Below are 24,415 nucleotides of genomic sequence, written 5' to 3' on the forward strand. Positions count from 1 at the left end.
TATGGAGGGAAGCCCAATCTGCTTAGACTACATGCTTAGGCTTAAATTTAATCATCAATACAGCTGTTAAATTGTGATAGTAAATCTGGCTTTGTAAAATAAACAGCCTTTTCCCCCTTCAGCATTTCTAAGGGTCTAGAAAGTCTTTGAAAGTCTAATTTATGTATCTGATGAAGTTGACTGTGGTACACAAAAACTTACCTTGATAAATGTGTTAAGTCTTCTAAAAGGTGCCACAAGACTCCTGTTTTTGGTACAACAGACTGACATGGCTAACCTGTAAATCATAGGCTGAGTGGTTGCTGCCTGGTTATTTCTGAGTGGGAAGCAGAGAAGGACAAGGCAAAACAAACCTATATATGTACGTCGCCTAGAGTGGTCATTGGCCAGATAGACGACATATAAATTAAATTTATTATTATTTTATTATTATTTATTATATATATACCTGTATTTAATGGCTGCTAAAAACCAACTAACTTGTTTATTCCTTCTGTATTGGTATGGTTTTTTCACCCATTGTTATTCTAGGCACACATACAGACAGGATATAAAATTGTCCTCCTGTTACTAAGAGACGATCACAGAAATGTGTCCTATGCTGTTGGTTAGTTCCTGTTGGGTTAGTTCCTGTTGGTTAGCACTGGCTTTTGCAAGCCTTTAGAAGAAATGCCTAGGAAAACTCCCATCATATTTTGTTATAATCATGGTCTGAAAATGACACTGAAGAATGTGATCTAAATTCGTTCAGCTAAAGGGCAGCAAATTTGTCAGATTTTGTGTCATTGACACATTTCCTCTGGAGCTTTTATTCTCTTGCTCATATACTACTTTTCTCATACAGTATAGCTCCAGGAATTAGTCTTGCACACACATAAATCCCAGATATGTAAGCTACATTTGCTCATGCCTATTCTCTTGTATCTTTTTCTCCTTAAGGCAGTGATGGGGAACCTGAAACTTTTCAGGTGTTGTTGAGACTCCAACATCCACTAGTCCCAGCCAGCATGTCCAATAGATGATGGGAGTTGTAGTCCAGGAGCATCTGCAGTGTCATGGGTTGCCCATCCCCGCTGTCAGGATTTATAACGAGAAAGCTTGATTTCCATTAGCAATACTCCTCATTAGCAATTCTTTTTCCTGCTATAAGCCACTTTGAGACAGGGGTGAGTAGTAGTACACCAGGACTAGGGAGCCTGTTTCAGCCTGAAGACCACATTCCCTTTTGGGGGGCCACATGCCAGGGATGGGGCCAGAGGATAGAAAAATGAATGTGAATTTTACCTTGGTACAGTAACCTAGTTTCTACACATACAAATCCGTCATCCAGGCTAACAGAAAGCATTATCACAGTTCAGGGATACATTTCAACTAGACAAAAACACTCAAGGCGGGTGCAAAGCTGTGATGGTGAAGAGTGGGGCCTGGGAAGAGTGCCAGGTAGAAAGGCCTGGAAGATTGCATTTGGCTCCCAGGCTTGAGGTTCCCCATCCCTGTAGTAGACCAACACCTCTCTGCTTTCTGCCCTTAAGTGTCTTCCCAGAAGATGCCATTTGCCATGCCACGTTCACATCTCTTCCCTTCTGGACTGACAGTATGCAGGAGGAAAGCAAGCAGCTCTTCTTAGGCAGTGGATTTGGCACAGCAGGCTCGATGGCTAATTCCTTTGCTTTAACAACTGTTCTTACGTTGAAGTACAAGAGGAAGAAAGTACATCAGAACTGCTAAGGAATATATAGCTCATCTCTTTTTATGCCAATACTTAAGTACTAGAAGCTTAACTCTCCCACTGTATTTTACTAGTTGACAACTAGAGAGTGAAACAGAGGTGGGGACATGTTTAATAATTTAACCACACCCCAATAAATATGTCAGCAAGAGACAATGTTAAAAGGAGAGAAATGACACAGAAACAGTTCATAGTGCTCGAGTCCAAGACCATGATATTATAGATATCTTCAGGAAGATGTAACTAGAGAAGTTCATAATCATGTTAGCAGTTTGGTTCAAGATCACATTAGCCCCAACAGTCTGGGAAACAGGAAGTTACATAGAAAAAAAAATAACTTGAGCTGAGTGAAGACATGCAACAAAAGAACAGTATGTTGTCAGCTAAGTATTTTTTTTTATCCTTGCTGAGCTGAAATGGACAGATTATACACCAGGGTGCTTCACAAAAACAGGAAATTCAGCTTCTGTGGTTTTACTGTAAGAGGAAGTGAAACTTGGCTTGTTAGCTTTAAGTGCACCCACTTTTTAAAGAGGTAAAATCATTTCATAATATGGACAGAGCAATTTCCCTTACAGGATTTAAATAAGGGCCAGCCCATACATTCATCAGGGTTGAATGGTAAACTTTTGAGTTTGCGCTGCTTCAAGTGAAATGCTGGCCTGCACAGAGAAAAACAGTGTGTTAGGAAGAAAACTGAACTAAACTCAGCTCCTATTGAAGACCTTCCTCTTTCAACAAGCATTTTAAGTTGAGAATTTATCCCAGTCTACTTCTGTGTTGGAATTTCTTTTTAATATGCTTTTAAACCTTTTTTTGAAAAAAAACAATATGTTTGACCTTTAAAAAAAATCTTCAAAGCTTTTTAAAAATGTTTTTAAAGTTGTTTTGTTTTAATGTATTTTAATGTCTGTTTTTATGATGTTTTAAAGTGTTTTTGGTGCTTTTGTTTGCCACTCTGGGCTCCTGCTGGGAGGAAGGGCGGGATATAAATCAAATAATAAATTAATAAATAAACCTTTGATCCTGATTTGCAATGAATATTCCTTCCACCTGCCCCACCAGCACCACAGAACTTTCAAACATCCAGCCCACCTGCAGCCTGTAGTGGCCTAGTTCAGGAGAACCTTTCAAAGTATGTGTCTTCCATACTTAGGTTTTGTCCAGTGTGCGGTCGTTCTGTTACTCTACTGGAGCGTGCCCTTGACTATACAGTAGGGCCCCACTCATACGGCGGGTTACATTCCGGACCCCCACTGTAAAGCGAAAACCACTGTAAAGCGGAACTCATTGAATAGAATGGGGCTCGATGCCCGAAAACCGCTGTAAAAGCGGAACAAGCGCCGTATGAGTGGGGCTTTAGTCTAATTGCGTCTAATTGAGACCGCTGTATTTGTGAAGCGCTGTAAAGCGAAGCACTGTAAAGCGGCGCCTTATGTACTCCACATGGCCAGTCCAACCAGCAAGTGCACATAGGCATTCTCAGCGGCTACCCCAGAACTGCGGAACTCCCATCCACTGGACACTTGCATATGTCAGTGCCAGAATCCTTTATGGAAATGCTGTACATTGTTTTTAGCTGCCCTAAACAGTCAATAATTAATCATGTTTTAGGGTGATTTTTAAAATTTTGGTTTTTACATAAACCAAGAACCAGCAATAGGGTAGCATAGGGTAGAACTGCTGGAAATTAAAAAATCTTAACTGCACCCATTATCTGTACTTGACAAGAGAAGGCAATTTCTCCAATGGTAAACTGCTGCAGCAGAATCAAAGTATCCACTCCATACATGCTTCCCCCCGAATATATGTTAGTTCTTTAAATGTCACCCATGGTATCAACTAGATAGTTTAACTTGTCGGTTTTATATTTAATATGTAACAGAAATGCATGGATTTTTATAGGGTTATTTAAATACAATTTTTACAGTGCGGTGTAATTCACTCCAATCACCATTTGGCACCATGGGGAAAAAGGGACAGTGTAACCAACTATTAGCTATGATAGCTAAATGGAGCCTCTATGTCCGGAGCCAGTATTCCAGATGCTGGGGACAAACAATATGTTGGCTTCAGGTCTGCCTATCATCATCCTGGAGGCATCTAGCTGGTCATTGTTGAAGCAGGATGCTGGACTAGACAAACCCTTCATTTGATAAACTAGGCCTCTGCTTAGGTAAGTATCTTGACATTATTACTTCCTAGATGTTTGTTATGATTTTTTTCTTATATTTCTTGTACTTAATTTTATATGCAATGTTTATATTATATATTGATACTAAAGAGGAATTTTTGTTCAGTTTGTATTTTATTGATTGTGGGGTTTTGTATCTGCTGTTTCAAGATGTTTTGACTTATATTGTACACCTCTGAAGAGTTTTATTTAATATAAGTGGTATATAAATGGCATTAATAATAATAATCTGAAATGCCCCAGATTCCAAGAACTTGGTCTTTAGCCATTACAGAACACGTCCCATGGATTTGCAAGGTGTTTTTTTTTAAAAAAAATAACTCTTGAAATTGTGGATGATTTGAAAAAAGCTTGTAAAACTTTACTTGCGCATGTTCATTTATTACAGAAACAAGCCGAACTAATGAGGTAATTTGTTAGTAGTGAAGAGGCATGCATACAAACAGAACAGCCACTGTTCCAATGTTCTAAAATGATTAATGAGAGCAGAGAGAATTTTAAAAAAGTCTACACTGGAAGCACCCAATACTCTAAGACTGAGGTCTACTGTGTAGTTTCTTTATTTTTGGAGATGAGACATGAGTTACGTACGTATCCAAAGAGCCAGCATGTAATTGCTCTTATTAACAGGACACATACTAAATTAATACAGGATTTCCCATGCCTCATAAACTCTTCCTGAACTGTAAAGGAAGTACTATACAATCATACAAGATAATGCACTATATGTGAGAACAATTATTTGTTTTGAATTGTATATGTTGAAATAAGTGTTCCCATTTTGATTGCCCGATATCCTTGATATGCACAGAATTGCTCAATGCTGCCTGTGTCATTTTGCCTACGTGTTTGGAATTTATTTGCAAATGTTTTACATTTTTGACTAAAAATGGGTAACCTGCCAGTATTTTATCATTCTGCCAGGCAATTTCACTTTGGAAATGATAGATGTAAATAGCTGTAAGCAATAAAAAGCTTATCTGTTGTGCCCAACCCTATGCAAAATGCTTGCATTACCTTGTTCTATAGTTTCCCTTTCTGAGTAGCCAAGAGTAAGTCAATAACTATGCTATAGTTAGTTCTCATCAGTGCAGCATTCTGACCCTTACTGAGTTGTACATTCAGGCAAGCAAAAAGCTCTACAGAAAAAGAAGAGTTCCGATCCCATCCTTTTATAGAGGGAAGCTCACAGACACTCTTTTATGCATTTCCCACTAACCTTTGTTATCCAGAACAGTTAAGATTTGGAGGGGGAAGGGGGAGACTCAGAGAAGAAACACGGCCATTGTATTTGTTTATCTGAAGGAGCGCCTCCAGCATCACCAATTATGCCGCCTGACGAGATCAGCCACACAAGACCTTCTCTCAGTCCCACCAGTTAAAATAGCGAGGCTGGTGCAGACTAGAGAGAGGGCATTCTTGATTGTGGCCCCCACCCTCTGGAATTCCTTTCGATCTTCGCCATGCCCCCTCCCTGATAGGTTTCCGCCGAGCCTTGAAGACCTGGCTGTTCAGGCAGGCCTATGGGATCCCTGGGGTGGGTTAGCTTTTAACACTGTTATTAATCAGAATTGTAGTGCTTAGTCTAATTATTGATTGTGGCCCTCATTGTTTTATATTGTATTTTATTGTATTGATGTACGTCGCCTAGAGTGGCTGTTAATTCAGCCAGATAGGCGACTCATAAATAAATTTTTATTATTATTTATCATCTGTAATCCTTTTGTCAAGTTTGCTAGCCCACATCTAGGCACAACTTTAATGCTGATATATTAAGTTAAGCTTCCCCAAGCACCACCCCATAACACAAATAAGTTTTGTTCTTACCAAGAATGGAATGTATTCTGATTAATATATGGATGCTATTAAATGACCAAACATAAGGGGGGGAATGAGGCAATTCATTTTAATTAAGCCTATAAATAGTAACAATAGACTGAGGAGTTTTGAGGTTCAATTTGCAGCCCAGTCCTAAGCAATTACTTAGAATTAAGTCCCATTCAGTCCAATGGAACATATGTCCTTGTGAGTAGGTTTCAAGGTTGCAGATGTAAGCCGAGGTCCTGACAAAACCTACAAGGTCTTGCAGAACTCTGACAAAGTCCAAAGCTGGCAGAAGACAAGGCTGTGTCCTTTCGTGATTTCAAACAGATTGTAAGGCAAATTTTTGCTGAGCCAAAACACAAACTGTACTCATAGTCAACACAGGTTCTGTTTTTTATTTAGAAAATTGTTGATCTTCTGCAGGCTCTCCATCTATATTAAAAAGAAAGATTCAAGTTAGCTGCCCATCTAGTCCATCTGGCATATTTTAGTTAAAGAATTTATAAGCTGCACCTTCATCCATAAGTGGATTTCAGGGCAGTATATATAAGAATTAAAAATCCACAATGCAGTATTAGAGCAGAGATCGATTAAAAAGAAGAAAACATTGAGAGGAATAAAACTATTTAACTAGCTAAAAAATGCAATAATTTAAAATGTCTGGATAAATAAAAAAAGTTTTCACCTGGCTAGAGATGTGAAGGCCCAGAAAAAACTGTTTTTTTTCCCATGGGTTCAAAATCTCTGGAAATTTTAAAGCCCTACACCTGGTGCTGGAAAGAATGCAGTGTCAATACAAGCTATACATTCTTGGGAGGACATTCCAAAGTTGAGGTGCTACCACAGGAAAGGCCCTACTGTCTGTTCTGACCAGCAGCAGTATTTCAGGGTCTCAGGCAGAGAATCTTTGACATCACTGCTACCTAATCCTGTTAACTTGAGATTCTGAGGACTGAACATTGAACATTTCCATACAAAACAGGTCCTCTGCCACTGAACTATGGACTGCTCCCTTTGGGAATCCATATCTATTTGTTTTAACTTTGTACATATATCATCTCAACTTTTTTAATTAAGGCAAATTGGAGCAAGTTTGGCAGTACTTATCGTAAACTGAACTTCATACACCAAGAATACCAGATACTATTCCAGGAACCTCAACAGCACTGAATAGACCTTCTTGACACTCACCTGCGCTCCTTTATGAAAAGGAGAGTTCTAATAAAAAAATTACAGCCTTGCAACAGCAATTTCTTATTTTTCTCACACAAGAGTCATGGAATAGTTATTGTACCTTACCTGTTCAACATGACGCAACGGAGAATTCTATTTTATTGCTCTTTCTTCTTGTGTTTTCACTGTTTTGTCACTATCTGCATCACCCTTAAAAGACAACCAAAACTGAATTTGCACAGAAGGAGTTGTCACTGGTAGATAACTTAACCTGCTAATAAATTCTTATTAAAATCATTTGCCTCTGCAAAATAAAGTATTCGATTATGAGATTCTACAGACCTCATGCACAGACTATTCCTAAAGCATGATATAATTTTAGTTTCTCCTCAGTATATGTTTTGGGGGTTTTGAGTAAAGTCTCTGGATAATTCTGAATTTTCAGAAAAATACCACCTAGGTATAGCAGAGAGATTTCTTAGCCCATCCGCTTGATAAAAGGGCTCACTCTTACAAAATAACCTGGAATGAATCAGATACCTGAAGTAGAAAGCAAGTCAGACTTGCTCAGTATTTTTGTACCTAGGACAAATTGCTCTATTAAAGACAAAGAGTCTATATGTTTTTAGGAAAATTTATGTTAATTCTAATAGGTGCATTTTCTTTAAATCAGTATATCCTAATACAGCAGATATTAATTGGTTTAGGATAGGCAATCCATGTCTGCTGTGGAGATTTTAACCTCATGAGAGAATTTCACCTTCTAAAAGTAAGTTGTTGTCCTTGTCACCTCAGCTACGACATTTTAGAAAAACAATGTTTATACAGGGAGTGGAGAGAAGCCAGACATCCCATGAGCATAACAACTCCTGTCTGTGTACATAAATTCTTCCTCCTGACAGACACTGCAATGCCTATCTTTGAAGTACATTTGTATTCTTAACTGTCACTCACAAAGGCACAGAATATCATATGCCAGAGGTGAGGAACCTGACGCCCAGGTGCCAAATGCAGCCCACTAGGCCTCTCTCTGGTCCTCAGGTCTGTCCTCAGGCCACACACCCTCTCTTGCCTTGATTTGTACTCTCCTTGAGAATTTTTGCCTGGCCAGAATATGTCTTTGAACTCTTATAATGCCTCTTGCTTGCCTGGATGGAGGAGAGAGAGTGTGTGTGTGTGTACAAATTAGCCTATTGCACAAACGTAATTTTTACAGTCATTGTTCAACCCATCCTCCAGCCTTGCCCGCCACTGGCACATTGCCCCCCAGAAAGTTGCCCGGAAGGGAAGCTGGCCCTTGGGCTGAAAAACATTCTTCACTGTTGTCGCATGTTGAGTTGTTAAAAAAAATACGGAATGCATAGCTAGACACCTTTCAAATATCTGCACTCCTCAAAAACAAAAACTCTGCATCCTTTTTTCAAAGCCTTACTAAGCTGCCCTTATTACTATTATTATCATCATTTATTTATATAGTGCCATCAGATGAACATGGCACTGTACAGAAACAAAACAATAAAGACAAGTCTCTGCCCCCAAAGGCATACAATCTAATAAAATAAAAGAGGACAACAAAAAGGGAGGGGAAACAGAGGACAAAGCGAGGACTTCAAATACACATAATTTAAAAAACCTAAGCTGAAATTCCAAAAGCTTTGGAATAAAGGAAAGTTTTTAAATAAGACTTAAACTGAAACTGAGGGAGCAGTCAGCAAGTGCTCCAGGAGACAATTCCAGGAATATGGAGCAGCAAGAGAAAATGGATGAAGTCGAGCTAAAGAGCAAACAACTCTGGGATGGGTAAGAAGCACACAGTTTGAGAAGCAGAGATCCCAAGTAGGGCTACAATGAGAAATAAGAACTGAGAGATAAGGAACAGCCAGATCGAGTAAAGCTTTAGAAGTTAGAACAAAAAGCTTGTACCGAATCCTGAAATAAATAGGGAGCCAATGAAGGGACTTCAAAACTGGAGTAACATGGTCAAAACAGTGGGCCAAATAAATGACCTTGGCAGTGGAGTGTTGAATGGAAACCAAGGGACTGATATGAATTTGTGGAAGACCAGTCAAAAGAAGATTACAATAGTCAAGGCGAGAAATAACTAAAGCATGAACTAACATTTGCAGAGGAGAAAGACAAAAAAAAGTCAGATTCTAGCAATATTACAGAGGAAAAAGCAACAGGACTTTGTTACAGTTTTAATGTGTGGAACAAAAGAAAGAGGAGAGTGAAAAGTCAACCCCAGATGATGTGCTTTCTCCACAGGATAGAGAGGGACGTTTTAACAATGATGGAAATGTATATTGAGAAGAGGGCTTAGGAAGAAAGATGAGCAATTCTGTCTTCGCATTATTAAGTTTTTGGTGCTGATGAAGCATCCAGGCTGAAATGTCTGAAAGACATGCCCTAATACAATGCTGGACATCAAAAGAGAGTTCTGGGGTTGAAAGATATAACTGTGTGTCATCAGCATACAAACTATATCGAAGGCCATGAGATCGAATAAGGTTGCCCAGTGACAGCACATAAAGGGAAAACAAATGTCCTAAAACTGAGACCTGTGGTACCCCAACCAAAAGAGGAAAAGAGGATGATGCACAACTCACAGTCCTGCTTGCTACATGGGAATATTGGATTGTCTCTGACTCAGTCATAGAGTAAACCTACTGAAATCAATGGATTTAAAGTACTCATGATTCCATGAATTTCAATGGGCCTACTGTGTGTCATATACAGACTGGGTAAACACCACACATTTAAAGTACTCCCCCTCCCCTCCAAGAATCCTGGGATCTGTAGTCTGTTAAAGGTGGTGGGAATTGTAGCTCTGTGAGGGGTAAACTACAGTTCCCAGGATTCTTGGGAGGAGGACACGTGCTTTAAATGTACGGGGTGTGTGCAGCCACAATCCACTGAAATTAATGTACTAAAGTAGTATAGCTGAGAAAAACAAGAGAGAAATGAGGATAACTAAGGATATGATGCAATTAATAGCAGCAGGATGTTAATTTTCAAGGAGAACTTGAAAAATAACATTGACTTCTCCACACCTTTACTCTAAGTAGACTGAACACCAGATACAGTTTTGATTAATGGGAATGTAAGCTATTGTAGCCCATTTCTACAACAAACAAGTGCATAAACATGCAAACATTAAGACTGAACATTAATGATCATTAGCAGCAAACTACATGTAGGATTCATACGGCAAATTACTTGTACAAGGTAATTCAAGAGCAGTAGTAGCATGCAGCTTGAATCCCAAAGCAAAAGCAGTATGTCATTTCTAATAAGATGTTGCATTTCTTAATTATGAATACTTGAAATTAGGAGCAACAGCATGGCACTTGAAGTTATAGGACCAATTTGGTTTATTCCTGACACAGGCCTCGGGCACTAAAAGCATAAGGAGAATAGCACAGAAAGAGAACACACACATTCAAAACAACGCCAAGAGCAGCAACTGAAGTGTCTGCTGAAGGCATACCTGCAGCGCAGCACAACAAACCTCTTAGGTGTCATACCTTGTCACTTGCTTTTGCAGATTTTTTCTTTTTTGGAGTATCTTTCCAGAGGGATTCTAGATTTATGTAGGCTTGCAGACTCCAGTCATATAGCTGAGAACCAGTCATCTTTCAAAAATATGAAATTTGATAGTCGGTCAATTTAATAGTAATCTGAAACACTTTATTTTTATTTTTGTATTTTTAGTTGTATTTTAGACTTTACAAACATTTATCAAGAAGTGCTAGTTGAGTCACCTTTATTGTATTTAGGCATAGGTCATTACAAAGAAATATTGATCCAGCTCAATAATGGCAAGGAAGATTATACATAACACAGTAAAACATTTCACTGACAAATCATTTGTACAGTTGATTGCCACCTTATTCTTTTTATGTAGTTGTTTAACTGCCACTTTATTCAAAACATTTGCCTATTAGTGGTTTAATCCCACTAAGTCCTACTCAGAGTAGACCCACTGACATTAGACATGAGTAACTTAAGTTCATATATTTTAGTGGGTCTACTCTGAGTAGGCCTAGCATTGAATACCACCCTTTATTTTAATTGCCACTGCAGAGAGAGCCACCTATGGTTTACTAATCTTCATCCAATGGGAAACTGCAAATACCATCAGCAACTAAATATGAAAGGACAGAGGATAGGACAGCTCATCACACAACAGGTACATCACCTTCAGCTTGTTCAGTGCCATAGATGGGGTTGCTTTATCAAATGTGTCAAGTGTCAACAATAATGACAGTAACAGGATATGAAGATAAAAAGATCACGTAGATCCATGCTTTTAAAGACCACCTTCCCTATTGTCCATTTGTCAATACCTGTTCCCTCCCCACATGTCTTATCCACATAATATAGGCCTAGAACCCTGTGAGCAGGGACTGAATCACTTCTATGAGCTTAACCAAACTACTGTATCAATGCTACAGGTTTTCACAAGTATACACTTCTTAAAAAAGAGATCCTAAGAGAAATAACTGAAAGACGTTATTCTAAGGAAACTTTCCTGTACCCTGCTCCTCCCAGCAACCCCATCCTACATTGTCAAGGCAGGCTCTGCACAACAGACTGTTTAGAAGCCTTGTGCGGGGGAAGCACGGCAAACTCTCCATTCATGAACTTCCTTAAGCTAACTCATCTTTGGCTCTTATACCAGAGCTTGGAAAAGTTACTTTGTTGAACTACAACTCTCATCAGCCAATCCAGTGGCCATTGCTGGCTGGGGCTGCTGGGAGTTGTAGTTTAAAAAAGTAACTTTCCCAAGCTCTGTCTTATATACATGAACAATATAAGAAAGGCAGCAAAATACACACAGAGATAGACTAGACAGATGCTTAAAAGTAGCATATGATGGCTACTAGTTACCCTTAAAAGTTCAAAGACAAATTTAAATCTAAAAACAGCAGCTCAGAACTTCGGCTGCAAAAACAGCTATGTAATAGCCCCGATTAATCATTAATTTAAGACTAAGCCACCAGCTTGTAAACAAATTGTACTGTGCTGTGTCTGTACTCAATGTCTTTGTACTTCAAAGCATATTACTTTCAGTACTCATTCCATATAGCATTGTTTTATGGTTCCAACACATTAAATGTAGAACTTAATTGTTTTAGAATATACTTAGAGATGGGTTTACGCAATCAACATCAGTGGTTATTTTTCTGCAATTAACTACCTTGTCTAGAAAAGACACATCTAATTTAAACAGACAGCTTCTCTATAAGCATCTCATAAGCACTGATACACAAATTCCTGTCCTGCCCCAGCTTAGTATTCAGTTATTTGTATTCTTTCATAGGTGCTTCAGGCATCACAGAAAAAAAATCTATATAGAGGACCTCTAAAGCCGCTTTGTCTTCAGCATTAAGTATGATAAGGATAACCTCTCCATTGACAGTGGTTGAAAGTGAACTTATTTCACACAAACAAGAAACCACAAGGAAAGGCAGAGCACAACCATGAGGCAATGACTACAAAGGACTGTGCTAGGAGAAGACTCCAATAGATGGGTCCTAAAGCAATCCTAGGGGGAATTCGAGAGTCAAAAACAAGGGCATGTGGCCTTTTGATCATGTAAGTTTCATGGATAATTCAAATAGCAACACTGTTACCAGATCTGTGAAACCTTAAAACCTGCCTAATTAGCACACTGATACAAAAGACACTAAAAAAAGTAGACAACTCTATCTTGTGTCATTCTGACATTTTTGGCTGCATATATTAGTAATGCAAGTTATTGGCAATAAGCTGTATGCACCTTTTTCTAAAGCCAAGTGCAATAGCAGATCAGTATTTGCCTCACTGAAAGTCAAATTTAAATCTATATGAATAGAAAGTAAGGAGAAATTGCCCACAGTACTAACCTTGGCAAGAGTGATGACTTGCTGCGGATAGTAGAGAGAGGCACCAATCCCCATGAAGCTTACTGGATACACCAACCTCTTTATTTTGGAACCTGTTCCACAGAATATATATAATGTCTGCATCCAACAAATGATGTACTGCAGCAAGGTGATCCACACATTATGACAAAAATCCTTTGGTGAGCCTTAACTATGCAAACTTACACAATATATTTTCTTGCAGAAATTTATCATTTTCTATAGAGAGTAGATTGGGATGACAGTGTTTAAATAATGGAATTTGATTAGGTAAAATATAGTGGGATAGAATTTGAAGATTGGAATAGCAAAGAACATAGATATACCTACTATAAAATCACTCTAGCCTGGCTTCTGAGCTTTAAGCAGATCCTGCCCACATGATTCTAAATTCTTCTCCACAATTATGATGAGACATATTTAAAAAAAGGGAAAGGTAAGTGTTCCAGAATCAAAGAACACCACCAAATTCTGCATTGCAGAAGTTTTAACATGCAGTATACCTTATTACTTTTTCAGTTTTCTTGACTTGCTATCTAAACGTGGCAGCCAGGGGCAGGATTCCCCATTCTTAAGCCTATTGCCCTGAATAACGTCTAGAGAGTAATCACTATTATATTTACTGCTGTACTAACTAAAACATGTTCCACCCCGAGAGCAACGAAGTAACTGTTACCTAATAGTTTTTTCTTATGTAACACACAGGCAGGGAGAGAAGAGTGTTCTCTGAGACTAGGTCCTCCCAAGAATTGCTCATCTCGCCCCATGTATACCCAAGCCATTATATGTAGACCAAATCCAAAATATTGCTTGGCCAGGTACTTAAGCATAGCTTATTAACTAATTAGTCATTCTTCTTTTCCTCAAAGCTGAGCCATGAACTCCAAGGACCACAACATTGCCTTCTTCAGTTAACTTTCCTTTAGGAACATAGAAAGCTCACTTGTATCATGTCAGACCACTGGTCCATCTAGTTCAGCATTGTTCACACTAAGGGTACAGAATCTCTGGCCCATGGTGGGGGGTTTACCCCACCTAGCATTTAGGCCACAAAACAGCAGCCCACTGTGCCAAATAGGAAACTGTTTTCAAGCCTAATTACCATTCACCCTCCCCTCCCTGTGAGTTGCAACCTGCCCCCTCTCTCAGGCATAGCAGTTAGGTTTGAAAAAAGGCTCACATTGGCTACAAAGATATGCTGTTTTCAAGCTTACTTGCTAGGCTGGGGCATAGCAATCTTTGTGGAGAATGCAGCTATGGAGGGAAGGGTTAAGCTTCCTCTCCCCATCACAGAGATCAAGGCCCCCCGCAATTAAACTTGAAAAAAGCCCTGATCTTTTTTTCAAGCCTAATGCAGGTGGTGGTAGGGAGTGAAAGAGAATTAATGGGTGTTTGTGTCTGCACTTATGTCTATGTTTGCAAGAGAGCAGAGTAGCCTTACCCAATTTTTACACTGATCCCACCGTAAAGATGCAGCCCCCAGAAGGTTAGCCCTGAGGGAACATGGCCCTTGGGCTAAAAGTGGTTCCCCACCCTAACTCTACATGGACTGACAGACTTCCCAGTGTTGCAGATATGGGGCTTTCCCACCTTTACTTTGGAGTTGCATGGACTGAAACTGGGATTTTTTGTATACAAAGCATGTACTCTGCCACTGAATTATGGCTCTTCTGATACCAAAACACAAAATCAGTGTCAACATGAATGGTAATTCTAACTAATTCACAAATCTAGATATGCCTAGAAGATTTTGAAGTGGGTTTTAGATAAACAGTTAAATATACATTGTGGTTAAAGATTTATGTCACTTAAAGAGAAAAATTATACCATTTTTTGTTAAGGTGAACACTGCAAACAGTCACATACCTCTTGCCAGAAACAAGCCAACAATACCAGCAAAACCTATGACACCAAGCCTTGGATAAAATCCTGGAGGTGGGTTTTTTAGAAGTTCATAGCCTTCTAAAATAAAAAATCAGATTACAGCATATTACACACACAGGCAGCATGTATATTTTTTCATAATTTCAATGTGCAAGTATTATTTGTACTTACCTTTCCTACTACAAATAACTGGTTACAACTACAAGTAACTTTTTATTTATTTCACGTATATCCCACCTTTCTTCCAAGGAGCACAAGACAGCATACATGGCTTCCTCCCACCCCAATTTTATCCTCAGCACAATCCTATGAGGTAAGTTAGGCTCAGAGGTAATGACTGGCCCATGTGAGCTTCATGGCCAAGTAGGAATTTTAACCCAAGTCTTTCCAATCATAGTCCAATGCTTTTAACAATGACATTTGCTCTCTTTTTGGAACCTCCCTGTCTTCATTCATAAAGCCAATACAGTGCTTTTCCCCTTGTTGCTGCAGTGAAAAATAATTGCTCAATAATTAAGAGAGACAAATTACCATTTATAAAAGTTGCAATAGTATTAAAATTAATTAGATTAAGGATGATGAAGGGAATATAGTTGTGCTTAACTTCTGATGACAAACTGAGGGCAAGACACATGTTTACAAAATTATGAACTGAACCACTTTAGATGGCAGATGAAGGGACTGCATTGTTTTTAATGTTCTTCCTTGTAAAAAGAAAACCATCTGCACAAGGGGAACCAACAATTGGGATGAGGCTAAACTGTAATGTCCCTCTCTGCTAGTTTCCTACATTCAGAGATTTTTCCGCCCCATGTGTATACTTTAAAAATACAATCCATGCCTTTTCAAGTGGTACATGTGGTAGAAGCCTTCATGATTTTGTCAAGCTTGTACATTAATCTCCAGTTCTGCCAAAGTGACAATATCCCTTTCAAAAGCTGGGCAGATACCCAATACATTCCCAAATGTTTATAAAATTTTAATTAGCCACTTATACCTCTGACAATTATTACTACTTTTAACAGATTCACATGCAGCTCCATAACTTCAGCAAGTTTTGTAGCACCTCTGCCATGCACCATGTGATTCTGCAAAACGGGTGTGAAGATTTTGTAAACATACTGATGTATACTGTTATTCTTACTAATAGTACTATTTTAATAGAATCAATTATAATTTGGATAAATGTTTAATTAGTGGATCTTTGGAAAGGTGACTCTGCAAGGTTGCCAGAGTCAGGAAAAGCAAGTTCTAGTGGCGGATGGCTGTAAATAGGACTTTGTTTTAAGCTAAACATCAGATAAAAGGAAAATAACATTGCTTGCGAGATGAAACTGCATGTTCTAGGACAGCTGTGCACATTTGCCTAGACCCCAAAGGCACCATGATAAGGTGAGGGATTATGATCTTTGAGTCACACAGCCAGAAAAGGCCTTGTGATCTTGAGATCTAGAGGTATTCAGATGAGGGTGTGAAAGATGATGCAAGGGCCATGCAATCCTGAAAACATTCCAAGTTGGTCTTGCAATCCAGAGAATATTTACAATCAAGACTGTGCCATGTAACCAAAAAACTAATCTGAGAACATAAGAACTATGTAGACTAGCTATTTTGGGGTGAAGACCTCTGCAGCACCCCAAGAAGCAATATGGAGATTCCACCTCATCCTGCTCCATCCTCTGTGCTACTAGAATGGCCCTCTGGTTAGGCACAGCAATAATCACTGGTAACTATATCCCTACAGAGTATGTGTGAATGTGTTGTATGATTGAGAGATCTTGAATAAATGAAATGAACACATACATTTTGAAACTGGCACCAATGCCTTTGTTTCTATGCCCTATTCCCCAAATCCTGGGTTGCATTCATGACACCCTAAAGACTAAGAAACATCCTTTGGCATAAAGCTTTTCTGAGCCATAGCCCTATGCATGAAGCATTATCTTCAGTTATCAAACAGAGAGCAACTGTATATACACACACAAAGAAAGGGGACAGATTATTGTAAAGTGAAGCCAGAAGGCCCAGCAAAGCAAGAGGTAGGTATGAACCATGACTATGCAGAATACATAAGATGAAAGCCATTCAAAAAAGTAAACCAGAAATCAAACTGAGCAGACATGACCCACTCCCAACTGGAAAAAGTTGGCAAAGCAAAATGAACATAACCACCTGAACAGAGACATTTATGCATCTGACAAAGTGGCTTCTAACCCACTAAAGCTCATCACAACAAATGTGTCAGCCTTTAAGGTGCTACAAGACTCTTTGCTGACATTTGCTGAGCCAGACAAATATGGGCACATGGTTAGCCACTGTGAGAACAGGATGCTGGAGTAGATCAGCCACTGGCCTGATCCAGCACGCTCTTATGTTCTTACAAGCACCCCTCTGAAATTTCTTCATACTTGATTTCTCTTTATTCCCAATTGTTTAAGTGACAGGACATCTGTTTCAGAAACTTGGAATTATTTACAATTTAGCATTTTCTGATCCTGGCCAATTCAAATGCCACATCAATGCCCCTGGATCCTAATGGAATCCACTGGATTCCTGAATGCCCTGGGGGAGTTCCTAGTAGATAGAGCATGTGACCCTGTTGAAGCCCTTGTCACGCTGTGGAACAGCGAGGCGTGTCGGGCTCTCGACAAGGTTACCCCTGAGCGCCCTCTCCGGCACTGTGGAACCCGGCTTGCACCTTGGTACACCAGTGATCTAAGGGCAATGAAACAGGCTGGACGACAGCTAGAGCGCAAGTGGTGAAAGACAAGCTGTGAGGCTGACTGGGCACAAGTAAAACATCATAACCGTGCCTACTGTGTGGTGGCGAGGGTGGCGAAGAAGGCCCACTTTTGTGCCTCCATTGCATCCTCCAGTAGCTGTCCAGTGGAGCTTTTCCATATTGTCTGGGGTCTGTTGACATCAACTCCAGAAAACGGAGTCTTAGACCCTTCGGAGGCCCACTGTGAATTGTTTCCAAGGCACTTTGAGGGTAAAGTTGCTTGCCTCCATAGCAGTCTTGATGCCCCATCCACATCTACTGTAGTCCCCAATGAGGTGTCCAGTGCAACATCTGCTGCAACTTCTTGGGAACGGTTTCAGTTGATGCGGCCTGATGATGTGGACAAGGTGCTTGCGGTGATGCGGCCAGCAACGTGTCTGCTCGACCCTTGCCCTTCTTGGCTTATTAAAGCTTGCCGAGGGGGTCTGACAGAGTGGATCCAGGGTGTGGTCGACGCATCATTGCAAGAGGGAGTGGTTCCAGCCACCTTGAAAGAGACGGTGATTCGACCACTTCTGAAAAAGCCCACTCTGGACCCATTGATTTGTGACAACTACCAACCGGTTGCAAATACCCCCTTCTGAGGGAAGGTGATTGAGAGGGTTGTGGCACAGCAACCGCAAGTACTCTGGGATGAAACAGATTATCTTGACCTGTTCCAGTCTGGGTTCAGGCCTGGTAATTGGACTAAATCGGCCTTGGTCGCCCTGATGGCTGATCTTTATCAGGAGAAGGACAGGGGTAGTGCGACCCTGTTGTTCTTACTTGATCTCTCAGCGGCTTTTGATATCATTGACCATGGTATCCTTCTGGGCCAACTTGGTGAGATGGGTATTGGAGACACTGTTTTACAGTGGTTCTGATCCTATCTCCAGGGTCGTTCTCAGAGAATAGCATTGGTTGACTGTCTTTTGGCCCCCTGGCAGCTGTGCTGTGGGGTGCCGCAGGGTACCATCTTGTCCCCCATGCTGTTTAACATCTATATGAAGCCCTTGGGAGCAGTCATCAGGAGCTTTGGGGCGAGGTGTCAGCAGTATGCTGATGATACCCAGCTCTATTTCTCCATAACATCTGAATCGGTAGAGGCCGTGCAAGCCCTGGACCGCTGCCTGGACTCGGTGGTGGACTGGATGAGGGCCAATAAACTGAGTATGAATCCTAGCAAGATGGAGGCGCTGTGGGTTGGTGGTTCCCGAGTTCGGATAATTGGTCAGTTGCCTGCTTTGGACGGAGTCGTACTCCCTCTGAAAGAGCAGGTCTGTAGCCTGGGTGTGCTTCTGGATCCATCTTTGTTGCTAGAGGCCCAGGTGACCTCAGTGGCTAGGAGTGCCTTTTACCAGTTTTGGCTGGTAAGACAGCTGCGGCTGTTTCTGGACTGGGATAGCCTGATCACTGTTGTCCACACACTGGTAACCTCCAGGCTGGATTACTATAATGCGCTCTATGTTGGGCTGCCTTTGAGGTTGGTCTGAAAGCTGCAGCTGGTGCAAAATGTGGCAGTGAGACTGCTCACTGGGGCAGGGTATTGGCAACATGTCACCTGCTGCTGAAAGAGTTGTACTGACTGCCCATTTGCTACCGGTCCAAGTTCAAGGTTCTAGTTTTGGCGTACAAAGCCCTATACAAGCTCCGGACCAGGATACCTGAAAGACCGTCTTACCCCTTATATACCCAGTCGATCACTGCGCTCTGCAGGTGAGGGCCTCCTGCAGATACCATCTTATCAGGAGGTCCGTTCTGCACAATATAGGAAATGGACCTTTAGTGTGGCAGCACCTACCCTGTGGAATTCCCTCTCCTTAAATATTAGGCAGGTGCCATCTCTGCTATCTTTTTGGCGTCTTTTTGAACACTTTCATCTTTCAACAAGCCTTTTAAGTTGAGACCTATCCCAGTCTGCATCTGTGTCAGAATTGTTTAGTATGTTTTTTAATAATGTTTTTAACCCTTTTTTAAAGTTGTTTTTTTTAAATGTTTTTAATGGTGTTTTGTTTTAATGCATTTTAGGATCTGTTTTTATGATGTTTTAAAGTGTTTCCAGCGCTTTGTTTGCTGTCCTGGGCAGAAAGGCGGGATACAAATTGCATAAATAAATAAAGCAGAGTTGTAAATAATCCCTTGCTCAGGGTGCAACTTTTCAGATTCCTTTATGTGCAGCTTTCTCCAGTACGAACACAAGAAACATTCTGGTTTGTGGTATGAAGTGTATGGCTGCCTTTCTATTATCCATGGTTAGTCAGGTACAGCCCTAGGATTCATAATCATTTCTGGCATGAGCCGTACAATAGTGGGTCAAATTAATTTGGGGAGAGACAATGTAATTGCTACTTTGAAGGTGGCTCAAGCTATTAAGGATAAATATTTTTCCCTTTCATTTCTATTTTTAAAAACCAAAGGTAGTCTGATGAGAAGTTCTCAAGAACTTGCCACAATTTTGGTCATTCCTAATAAATGTATTGCCCAATGGTGGATTTTGGAGTTCTTTCTATTTTTAAAATCTTTTAATCCCAAAACAGCTTTAAAAAGAGAAAAGAGACCAATTTTTTTTAACTTAAGGATTTTATTTTATTTTTTAATCAACAGACATGGATGGGTGGCATATACATTTTACCAATGGGGGCAAACAGAACCGGGGGGGGGGAAGACGAGACAATTTGCAACCCAAAAACAGCATGGAGAAAAGGATTAAAAACCCTGCCCCACTGCACTTTTTGTAAAAAGATGATTACAGATAGCTCCCAGGTTAAAGTGTAGTTTATCCCTCAATCATGTTATCTACGTAAGTACCCTTTTGTTTTGCATATCCTATTAACTATTAGATTACAGCTGAAGTTCCAAAGTACAGCATGCCCCAGAAGAGATGCATTTTGGGATCTTTTGTTTTGCACTTTCACTGAATCCTTTCTTGTTCTAACATTATTGGAAACAATATAAGGAAAACCTTTGTTTCCAACAGGTTTTTATCTTTATAATCACATTGTTCTGAGTCTAATATTCTCCAATAAAACCAAATACATGACAGGAAAGGAATACCCAGCAATTAACTGGTGCCTCGTCTCTATACAGCCAGGGTGGAGAAATACAAAGCACATCTAGAAAGTAGTGACAAAACAGTAGTGCCAAAATGCTGAGAAGACTGGGATTACTTTACAAAGAGAACGCAGGGCAGCATATATTCTAATTCTTCAATACATGTATAGTAGCATCAATACCTAGCATTTCAACACAGGCTTAGCAGAGAACTCATTTTTGAGGAGGCCCTAGAAGGGTGTGACCGTGTGCCTCTGGAAGTCGTGGCAATGTTTCTAATTTGTCAGAGTGGCCATGCATGTCTTCTTGCCCCCTACTGCTTCTCACCAATATGTCTTCCTTTACTTATACCACAGCACACCCATCACAGTCATAGTGGTTTTGGAGGGGAGACAATCAAGACCTGCAATCAAACTACAGTATGTTGAGAAAAGCACATTCCTACATAATGCAAAGGCAAAGATCTGGAAGTTTTAGTAAAGGATTTCCTTTGTGTCAATTGTATCACTATTGTAATGGGCTCAGTATGAGCAGCCCACCCCAAAATCTATGTGCAAACTTTGATGGTATAATAAATGAAACCTTTAAGAAGGTAGCAATAAGCAGCTTACAGGGCTACCCTACATTGTGCAGAGTGATGCAGCTGCTTCAGGGTGTTTTAGGTGCTATGATTATGAGGTGTTTACGATCAGGGCTGGTTCTAAAGGGCGGCCAGGTTGGGCACTGGCCCGACGGCCCCTGGAGCTACAGGGGGCCCCTCAGCCACCCCTCCACTCCCCTTCTTCCCACTTACCTGTCTGCTGTCTTTTACCGTTGCCCTTAACAAAGATGGTGGCCGCAGTTTCCCTAAGGTACTGAAGCCCCTGCCGCCATCTTAGTTGATGGCAGAGATGTGCGCGTGTAGCACGCATGTGTGCCATCAACAAAGATGGCAGCAGAGGCTTCATCTCCTTAGGGAAACTGCAGCTGCCATCTTGGTTAATGGCAATAGTAAAAGAAAGACAGGAGACAGGTAGGTGGGGGTGAGGTGGGTTGCACGTGTGAGCGAGCATGAACGCGCAGGCGTACACATGCCAGGGCCCAGGGCAAGCTGATGCCCAAGGGCCCCGGCATTCCTGGAGCCGGCCCTGTTTACGATCATTGTATTTTTATTATGACAGAAAGTTATTTGAGAGATTTTCTGTCTCAGGGTAGAAACTTGGCTTTGGGTACTATACACCTTGACCAGGCAATAAATGTCTTGGACCAGCCCTGGCTCTTATTTGGGAGCTTGCAGTAGTGTTGTACCATTTCATTTCTACCACCAATATGTGTAACAAAAAGAAGCAAAATGAAATTAAAAGTGCTGAAGTAACTCAAGGCTTTCTCCCACTATCAAATTTCAGTGAAATAAAAGGATATTTGTTGATCATGAGCCTTATCTGCCCTTGAGGCTGTGCTTGTGTTATCAAGATATTACTTCTTTCTAAACACTGGATAGACCCTCCATGGCGCAGAGTGGTAAGCGGCGATAACGCAGCCAAAAGCTCTGCTCACGGCCAGAGTTCGATTCCAACGGAAGGAGGAAGTCGAATCTCCGGTAAAAGGGGTCGAGGTCCACTCAGCCTTCCATCCATCTGTGGTCGGTAAAATGAGTACCCGGCATATGCTGGGGGGTAAAGAAAGGCCGGGGAAGGAACTGGCAATCCCACCCCATATACACGGTCTGCCTAGTAAACGTCGCAAGACGGCACCCTGACAGTCAGAAACAACTCGCACTATAAGTGCGGGGACACCTTTACCTTTTTAAACACTGGATGCACCATATATTGCATCTAGGGAAAGTGCTCTTCTTTTAGAGAGCATATTGCTGTTTTGATTGTGCATGTCTCACACACTCTTAATGGGCATTAAGAAATGCATCATTCATGATTAACAAACTGCTTGCTCTTCCGTAAAGCTTTTGTTTTATTTCTCTGGTCACTGCAAAGACAGCACTAGTTAACCTGCGGTACAAAGGTAATGGTGATATTAAGTCTCACCCAGAGCAGACAACAGCACAGCTCTTCCCCCACTTTGAGAATATTCCCTCCATCCGTTACTGCAGGAGTGGCCAACATGATATCCTCCAGATCTCGTTGAACTACAACTTCATTATTCATGACCATGGGCCAAGCTGGTTGGGGCTGATAAGAGTTGTAGTATACCAAAAACATCTGGCAGGCACCACATTGGCTACCCCGCTATGCATTATATTGGGACAAACTATTGTGCTTTTTGCTCAAAGTTTGCTAGAGCATTGCCCCAAGAATAAAAGGTGGCTGGAGCATCTTGAAAAAGCAAAGTAAAATAATGCAGTAGACTATCAATAAACAAAACAGATTACCACATGAATTAGCAGAGCTAAACTATATCCTGGATTTTGAGATTTTTATTTTTATTTTTTTTTAAAAACCCTTAATAATAATAATAATAATAATAATAATAATAAATTTAATTTCTGTGTCGCCTATCTGGCCAAAGGCCACTCTAGGCGACATACAAAACAGTTAAAACACAATGAAATAAAATACAATAATACAATAAAAAACAGTATGAGAATAATACAGCAGCAACAATATTAAAACAGGGTAGGAGGCATTTCAGTCACAGTAATTAACCCTCCCCGGAGCCCCAACTTCCTTTCCTGATGTCATTAGGGCAATTAAAACATCTCTGCTCAGGATGAAACTATACTTTTTTATTTTTTTTATTAAATTTATTAGTTGCCCATCTGGCTGGCTGTCCAGCCACTCTGGGCGATGTACAAAATAAAAACATACAAATACATTAAAACATTAAAAATCTCAACAATAATAATAAAACCTAACCCACCCCAAAAGCCTGCCTGAAGAGCCAGGTCTTCAAGGCCCGGCAGAAGCTCATCATAGAGGGGGCATGGCGGAGATCATTTGGGAGGGAATTCCACAAAGTGGGGGCCACGATTGAAAAAGCCCTCTCCCTAGTTCTCACCAGTCTAGCTGTTTTAACTGGTGGGATAGAGAGAAGGCCTTTTGAGGCTGATCTTGTTGAGCGGCATCCCTGATGATGTTGGAGGCGCTCCTTCAGATAGACTGGGCCGAAACCGTATAGGGTTTTAAAAGTCAGAAGCAACATCTTGAATTGGGCCCGGAAAACAACCGGTAACAAGTGCAACTCCTTCAGCACTGGAGTGATGTGATCTCGCCAGCGGCTGCCTTTAATCAGGCAAGCCGCCGCATTCTGTACCAGTTGCAGCTTCCGGACCGTTTTCAAGGGTAACCCCACGTACAGCGCATTACAGTAGTCTAGGCGAGAGGAGACTAGGGTATGTACCACAAATGGGAGCAGATGGTCGGGAAGGTAGGGGCACAGCCTTCGTATCAGATGGAGTTGATACAGCGCCGCCCAGCTCACAGCTGAGACCTGAGCCTCCATGGACAGCTGGGAGTCTAGAATGACCCCCAGGCTGCGGACCTGGTCTTTCAGGGGCAATTGTACCCCACTGAGCACCAAGTCAACATCCCCCAACCTTCCCTTGTCTCCCACAAACAGTACCTCGGTTTTGTCAGGGTTCAGCTTCAGCTTATTCCTTATTCAGATTGTCTGCCTATTTTCAGGTTGAATGTCTACGACAATGGTGAGGACCCTTTGCAGCCCAAGGGCCACATTCCCTTCTGGGCAACCTTCCAGAGGCCACACATCAGTCATGGGCAGGGCCAGAAGTAAAAGAAGACAGAGCAACAAATGTAAATTTTACCTTTGTAGAGTAGTTTCCACATTTACTCACAAATCCCTCCCTACTCTCTCCATCCAGGCAAGCAAGAGACATTCAAGGACCCATCCCAGCCAGGCAAAAAAACCCTCTGGGTGTGAAGGGGAGCCAGTGAGGAATG

General features: G+C 41.0%; 1 protein-coding gene across 1 annotated transcript in view; it reads right to left on the reverse strand.

Moving 5' to 3' along the window:
• Positions 1 to 5,815: 5,815 nt before the first annotated feature.
• The window catches only part of APOO (apolipoprotein O), a 31,600-nt gene continuing 13,000 nt past the window's right edge, over positions 5,816 to 24,415 (reverse strand). The window contains exons 5-9 of the mRNA XM_061627327.1: positions 14,693 to 14,788; positions 12,809 to 12,900; positions 10,445 to 10,552; positions 7,047 to 7,130; positions 5,816 to 6,179 (exon numbers count right to left, since the gene is read on the reverse strand). Coding sequence (XP_061483311.1) covers positions 7,074 to 7,130; positions 10,445 to 10,552; positions 12,809 to 12,900; positions 14,693 to 14,788 — 353 coding nt within the window. The 3' untranslated portion in view covers positions 5,816 to 6,179; positions 7,047 to 7,073. The remainder of the gene's footprint in view (positions 6,180 to 7,046; positions 7,131 to 10,444; positions 10,553 to 12,808; positions 12,901 to 14,692; positions 14,789 to 24,415) is intronic.

This window comes from Rhineura floridana, chromosome 5 (assembly GCF_030035675.1).
Source record: "Rhineura floridana isolate rRhiFlo1 chromosome 5, rRhiFlo1.hap2, whole genome shotgun sequence".
In the NCBI taxonomy this organism is placed as follows: domain Eukaryota; kingdom Metazoa; phylum Chordata; class Lepidosauria; order Squamata; family Rhineuridae; genus Rhineura; species Rhineura floridana.